Source organism: Limulus polyphemus, unplaced genomic scaffold (assembly GCF_000517525.1).
Source record: "Limulus polyphemus unplaced genomic scaffold, Limulus_polyphemus-2.1.2 Scaffold4151, whole genome shotgun sequence".
NCBI classification, from domain to species: domain Eukaryota; kingdom Metazoa; phylum Arthropoda; class Merostomata; order Xiphosura; family Limulidae; genus Limulus; species Limulus polyphemus.
The window spans coordinates 28,963-36,441 of record NW_013669761.1 but is presented as its reverse complement, the minus strand read 5'-3'; the positions used below and the strand labels follow the sequence as shown (position 1 = coordinate 36,441).

General features: G+C 28.7%; 1 protein-coding gene across 1 annotated transcript in view; it reads right to left on the bottom strand.

The window, feature by feature from the left end:
- Positions 1-873: 873 nt before the first annotated feature.
- The window catches only part of LOC106470665 (calcium-binding mitochondrial carrier protein SCaMC-2-like), a 34,040-nt gene continuing 27,434 nt past the window's right edge, over positions 874-7,479 (bottom strand). Inside the window, exons 7-10 of the mRNA XM_013931230.2 lie at positions 5,574-5,690; positions 3,565-3,732; positions 2,420-2,567; positions 874-1,735 (exon numbers count right to left, since the gene is read on the bottom strand). Of these exons, the coding sequence (XP_013786684.1) occupies positions 1,560-1,735; positions 2,420-2,567; positions 3,565-3,732; positions 5,574-5,690 (609 nt within the window). The 3' untranslated portion in view covers positions 874-1,559. The remainder of the gene's footprint in view (positions 1,736-2,419; positions 2,568-3,564; positions 3,733-5,573; positions 5,691-7,479) is intronic.

Below are 7,479 nucleotides of genomic sequence, written 5' to 3'. Positions count from 1 at the left end.
CATTCCTGTTGGGTTATATGACTCTTGGTTTGGTTGTGTAATTATAATGTACTTTACAGTTCATATAAACTTTCAACCAAGGATAAAATAATAAGAATGAATTTCTAGCTAAAACTAATGTTCAAGTAATACTTGAGAACTTGGAGAAAAAAGGAATTAAAACAAGGAATTCCAAAATGATGTTCCTTTCATGAAACAAACTTCACAAAACAGAAGCAACATTAAGCATATCTATTCTTCAAACATTATTATTTTTTCATTAAACCTAGCTTGTTTTCAGGAAGCTTTGGTAAATTTCAGTCGAGTGCCATGTGACTTAGCACTAATGAATTCGGATTAACCTCTTTCATGTGAGGCTGAAAAAGGAAAGTTTTTTGTTTCACTTTTTTTATAGTCTATTGCAGTACATGATAACATGCAAGTAAATTTGGGCAAATAATTTGAAATGCAACTAAAAGTTGTTTGTCCAAGTTAGCCTTGGCAAATAGTTTTTGAAACGTGGTGGGCTCCTGAGTTATCCTGAGCAAATCACATATGGGGTTAAAAAGAACAAAAATGTTACTCTGTTATCAAATACACTATCCTTCCAAAGTAATGTTGATTTCCTTTTAAGCTTATTTCATGTTAAGGGATTGGAAACTTACTTGATGAAGTAGGACCAACCATTTCAAAATAAAATTCTGATACACACCATTGTTTGAATAATCTTGTTAAAACCTCGTACATATTATTAGCATTTTTTGATTGATTATTTTCCTTAATTTCCATTTCAATTTGACTTTAATAGGATTTCAAAAGCAAAAATACTCAAAATAAGTTAGATTGATGTAATTTTTGTTTACTGATAATCAAACCACATGTAATAACTTACATGGCTGATAAAGAAAGAAAAATTTTAGATCAAGAAATTATAGTATTTCCTTGCCATTGGTTATAATAGTAAAGGCAATTTGATGATTTAAGAATTTCTTTAAATTGAAAAATTGTTCACTGTTTAAGCACAAACCTACATAATAGTTTGTGTTATAAACCACCACAGGTATTGAAGTCTGCTTCTGATATATTTTTTTAAATCTACAAACAATAAAATTAGATTTCCCAATTCAGTAAGTGCCAACTCCTAAATTATTTTAAAAGATACTAATAAAAAATAGATTTTTCTGTTGCACATGGGGTAAAATTTTTCTATATCTTAAAAGCTAAACATAAATGAGTGTGAGAAAATTAGTGGCAAAAAATGAATGAATTTTGGAATGAAACTTAAAATAAGCAAATTACAAAATACATATACCTCGAAATAAGTTACAAAGCAATTTAACAAATGGAACCTAGTTTTAAAACACATAGGAAAAAGTTTTTGACTGATCATAATTTATACCAGTTATACAGTTCATCTTTCCTGAGCTCTCAATATACAAAAACTGATGCAAGTACAGTAAAATAAAAACTAAGAAAATTAGAAAGATCTGTCAAACCATTAGAATTAGATAAAAGTAGGAAATTTCTAGCTGGAGCTTTATAGTCAGACATCCTAAATTTAATACTAAACACCACAGATGTTACGTCATGGAGACTCCCAACATTCGACGTACATGTTCATACACCACATAGCTGATACTTACAGCTGGAGCAACTTTCATGAAATTTGGAGTCATTCCTCGGTATAATCCACTAAATCCTTCTCGTTGGACAATGCCACGAAACACAGACACCATGCTATTTTCTGATGTATTTTCTGTAAAATAAGATTCCATTATTATTATCCAGCTCTACTGAAAGTACTAAGAATAAAGTACCTGAAGTACTAAATGTGCAGAATAAACTTTTAACAATAAAATACATCTAGAAACAAAAACAAATGAAAACCACTAAGTTCTGGATAAAAAGAAAAAGTGCATAACATGAAATGTTTCACTGAGACAATTTAATATCATCAGGTAGAAATGCAGTTTTTCCCACTCTTTTTAATTTTGTATTTCAGTTACTTTAAATTTAACCTCATTTGTTGGGTACCCCTCATAAATTTTAAATACCTGTAAACACCTGCTACATTTGTAAGCAGACTAACAATAACACAATTTCATCTAAATACACTATTTCAAAATAATTTCACATTTAACAAAGTTAAACTTTTACCAGGTAGCCTGAACTTTGAACGTCATTTACATAATGTTAAAATTATAAAAAATGAACTACACCACAGTATTACAAAAATTTCAATACTGACACTTCCTTAACCCTTTTCATCTACTGTTTATTATTTTGAGTTTAACAATATATGCAAAAGAATTAAATGTTTTTGTTAACACCTCAAATATAAATAATTTACATTTATAAATTATTAATTCAAAAACAAACATACTAAACAATTATTATTTCTTTACAAAATCTTAAGCCCAAAAATGTAAACTTTACCTACCTTGAACTTGTAGTCGAGTCCTAACTAAAGCTAATGGATAACTTGCTATTTGACCACATGAGCTGCTTATAGTACCACAAGCTAATAATACCAGAACACCTGGGTCCTCTTGCTTCGAATGTTGTCTTAGATACATTTTTTTAAGAGTCTTTGAGAGAAATAATGTGACTTAGAATGGTCTTTAAAAAAAAGCTCACTAACTAAAAATAACTATTTCAACATTTTTGTTAATAGATTCTATAAGATTACAAAAATGTACCTCATTCTTCTGTACATGAAAAGAATCACTTGGCTTTTGTATTTATCTGCTTAAAACATGTTAACAAGATAAAATTACAATAAAGATTTTTATATAAATAAGGCAACATGAGATTTATAAACTAGGAAGTTCTGTTGACAATTCAGCTTTACTAAACATTTCTAGATATCCTGAGTAAACATTCAATCTTAGATTTATACATAATAATCTTCCCATAATGGATGTAGCATATATATATGTATCTATGTATGCGATCGAAATAATAAATACAATATTGAATGCCACCACAGACAAAAATTCATAAAAAAAATTTCACACTTTGGGTATTCAAGATTCAGGTAGAAAAATAACTATGGTATGAGCAACAACCATTTCTTTAGCACAGAACACAATTCTAAATAAAAGTACTCTCCTCACAACAAGATCACAACTATCACTAGGACTGTATGTGAGGCTTTGATTATATCTTTATTGATGTTATTTGAAAATATAGTACTAAAAAAATGGAGTTCTTAAAAAAACTTTTTTCAATAAAGGGTACCACTTTTAATATATATAAAGTTATATCACCAAAATCCAAACACTTTTACCATGTACTACTTCCCAGAAAAATCCTTTTTCAGAAAATGTTCACTTTTCCTAAATTGTTTTCAATGAGGTATGAATACAACGATGAATAATTACTAGCACAAACAACTGCCCATAGGGTGGCGTTTCTGTTAGTAATAATACTTATTAATACTTAAGTTACTTTGAATTCAGGAACTGAAAATATTTTATACCTTTCTTACATTTGTTAATACAAGTATGCAAATACATAATGGTTTGTTAATGTGCAACAGAAACATAAATCAGTGCAGAAATTTAAAAAAAACTTTCAACTCACTTCATAGATAGCTAAATCAATTCCTGCATATGGCAATATACCAAGAAGGTTTGGTACATAACCACGATAAAAATTTTTAATTCCACCATTGTTATACAATTTATTTGCTGCATCCCAGATTCCATAGTATTGGCCTGTCTTTCTGAGAGCAAGCCTAGTTTTCAAAACCTATAAAGAAAAAGTTTTTGTTAATTTGTTCATGTATATCTCACAACACTTATAATTATTAAATAATAATAATAATTAAAGGGCACATAGCCCAGCAAAATTTATAGCTCAGAAGATGATGAACAAATTTCATATCATATTACTCTTCACTATTAAAAACTATTTATTCTCAAACTTCACAAAAATGATAAAGCCAACTATAAGGCTGGAAAATATTACACGTTTGACAAATAATTAAATTTTCAAATATACAATTATTCTTACAAAAATTTCTGATTGCATACTTAAAGTATTTTTGAATTTGGAATCTAATCCAATTTTTGCACATTTTTTCTGCATATAAATCTTTTTGAAAAAATTACTAACATAATTAATGAAGCTCAACACATTCACAAGATATTTCAAAAATTATTCAATAACTTATTATACAATAATTTTATTTTTATCCATTTCCACTAAGATTTTTTAAAAGCTTATTTAACACATTACATAAAACTATTTAGATTCTGTGTTTACTTATAAGATATAAAAGTAGTAGAGAACAAGGAAAAACAACATCTTAACATTTATGGTATTTTAAAGTCCTTTTTAAATTACAATTCAGTAGCTCTAACTACTTTAAGTATGTTATTAATTTTGAAGGATTCTGCTAAACTTGTTATTTAGTATCAAACATTGTACCAACTGTTTGATGATATTGTAATTTCTTTCCACCAAGGTAAAAATTAAAACATGATCTGTAACACAGAGGCTTAATGTATCCTTGGACTTACCACATCACCATTATAAGAGGCTTTATTGTATTTGTTTTTGGTTTGCTAACCCAAACTATGCTGATGAACCTTGATTAGGCAAAACTGCAGCCCAGAGCAGAGGATACAGTGAGTCACAGAATATACTAAACTTCCATGTCATAAATTATATTTTAATTTTTATCTGTGGTGAAAAGAAAACAGAAATACCAACTTACAATATCCTGCAGTGATTTTTCAAGAAAAAGCACAAGTAGTGTTGGAATGAAATAACCTCAGAAATATAATTGTTTTTGTGTTCCTATTATTGATACACAATAAAATATGCAGGTATTAAAAATATTAATAACAGTGAATGTTGAACAATTTCAATAGTTGTACTTATATCACTATGTCTAATGAGTGTGGGAAAATCACTACATTAAGTTGATTCACTATTACTAAAGCTTGGCCTACATGTATTCACAGTACCACATGTATACTCACAATCACAACAGTTAGGTCTAAATGTATTCACAGTAACGATACATCTGCTCACTATCACAATAACTAGGTCTACATGTAGTCACAGTAACAATACATCTGCTCACAATGGCTGTAGCTAGGCCTAACATATATTCACACTGACAATATGTTTGCTCGCTATCACTACAGCTAGGCCTACATGTATTCAAAGTGATAAGTCATTATAACTGCAGCTAGGCTTACATGTAATGGCTGTAATGATAGTGAAAAGACCTATAGCCATTGGGAATACACTAGTTTTAGTTACAGTGACAAGAGATTTTCTCCTCTTAATCTTATTAATTTGTTTGAGGCCCAGAATTGACAGCATTTGTAAATGAGGGATCTTTAAAGCTTCATTAAATGAATTTACTTCTGAGAAAATTAAATCTGCTGTTTCAAACAGAATTAATATGAAGAAAATGCATAAAAAATCTTGTAAATAAATAGTACTTTTATCTCAAAAAGCCAATAAACATTGAAAGTTACTTGAATATTTTGCAATAATGTTTTAAAATCATTGCATATTATCAAATATTAGCTAATAAAATATCAAAATTTAACTAAAAATTAATTTATGATTACCTCTAGAGGATAAATAACTGTTTGAGAGAAACCACCAGCCAAAGATCCAGCTATGAACCTTTCCAATATTCCCAGATCTCTGCCACTGTCTCTGGTACTTCGAATAAATCGTTTGGCCTAAAAATAAAATAATTTATGTGACATAATTCAAGAAATCATATGTACCTTCAAGGATTCTATGATGCATCAAATACATTTTAAATTTCCACTACTGTCTATACACCCCCCTCTCAATAAAAATGCAAGTTTCAGTAATATAAATAATTTTATCATAGTTTATCTTTTCTACTGTATTCTGTCTTAGACTACTGCTTTCATCAAACATTATTCATCAATCAATATTATTTTTACCACAATTACGTAATATATCAGAACCACACTTCAAATATACCTTCATTCTCTGGCCTAATTATCTTAATTTTTTGTTATTACTTTTAAATGTTACTTTGGTGATTTAACTAACTTTCTTGTACTTAATCACTACTGTCCTTACTTTCTTTATATTTTACCTTTATCCAATACCTACACATATCCTATTTAATGACATTATAAATTAAACTGTCAGAAAAGTTTCTCTTATCCTATTGTTATAAGTCCTTTTCACTTTGTTCCCTTTCACCTTACCTGAGATAAGATACCATATAGCAACTCTGGAACATATTCCTAAAATCATACTTTAAAAGTAGTAAAAAAGTAGTATACTTGGTACCAAAGTCCAGCAATTTACCACAATTACTTTTTAAGTCTATTCATGTTATTGGTACCACAGCACTTACATGTATCAGAATCATTATGTATTAAAACCATTCTTCTACTCCACTATGTGTTATTGGTACTAAGGGAGTGTTATGTATTAAAAACATTTTTCAACTCCATTACATGTTACTTGTATCACAGTATTGATAAGTATTAGAGCCATTCTTCAACTTCATTAAATTTTACTGGTACCATAGAATTTATATGTGTTAGTATTGATACCAGAGCATTGACATTATTCATCAAACAGTATTATTTTTACCACAGTTAAGCAATGTATCAGAACCACACTTCAAATATACATTCAGTTAGACTATACATAACTAGACTATACTATTTAACATGTCCAAAATAGAATCTTTGCCTATCTAGTTGAAAACAACCACAGATGACTGATATTTCCCAGAAAAAAAATAAAAATAAAGAAACCTTAAAAGTTTTTTTTTGACCCTTAAATTACCAACTTGTTTTCACACTTTTCACTAACAGGAGAGTCCACATATTGCATCATACTGAGTATATTTTTCTGCCTGTTATGGAAAAAGAGAGTAAAAAAGTGACTTGAAAAATTGGATAAAATTTTGTTCATTTTATACGTAAAATACATAGTGGACCCCAGAAGTAACAAGTGAAATTACTTGCAATATTGATGATATTTTTGTTTGAATTTTGTTGCCTCATATGTTAATGGGTGCTGTGCCCTGTATTAAACCAAAGTTTAAAAAACCATCAGTGGTCTTCAGTCAGTAATTCTAGGATTAAGTGTTTTATTTTTAATGAATATATTTGATTTTATATAATTTTACATATTTTTAGGCAAAAATTATTTCAGAAATAGATGTAAGAATTGTATCTAGTTCCAAAGATATATGCAGATGATAAACCTCTACAAGTTGCAATTTCTACATTACCACAAAATGTTCTTTGAAAGAATCTACGAACCAGTGCTATTTAGAAAATAACTTCTATTAATTCTTTCAACCCGGGCTTGGTCCCTGGGACTGACCTCATAACCATTTTTGTGATAGTTATAGTTTTCATGCTATAACTTTTAAATTACAATGCTTTCATACTTAAAATTTATTTTTTTTTATCAAGTCTTAAGGTTTGTAAAGCAATGTTTCTCTCATGCCTTTTTTTCTTTTCTCAT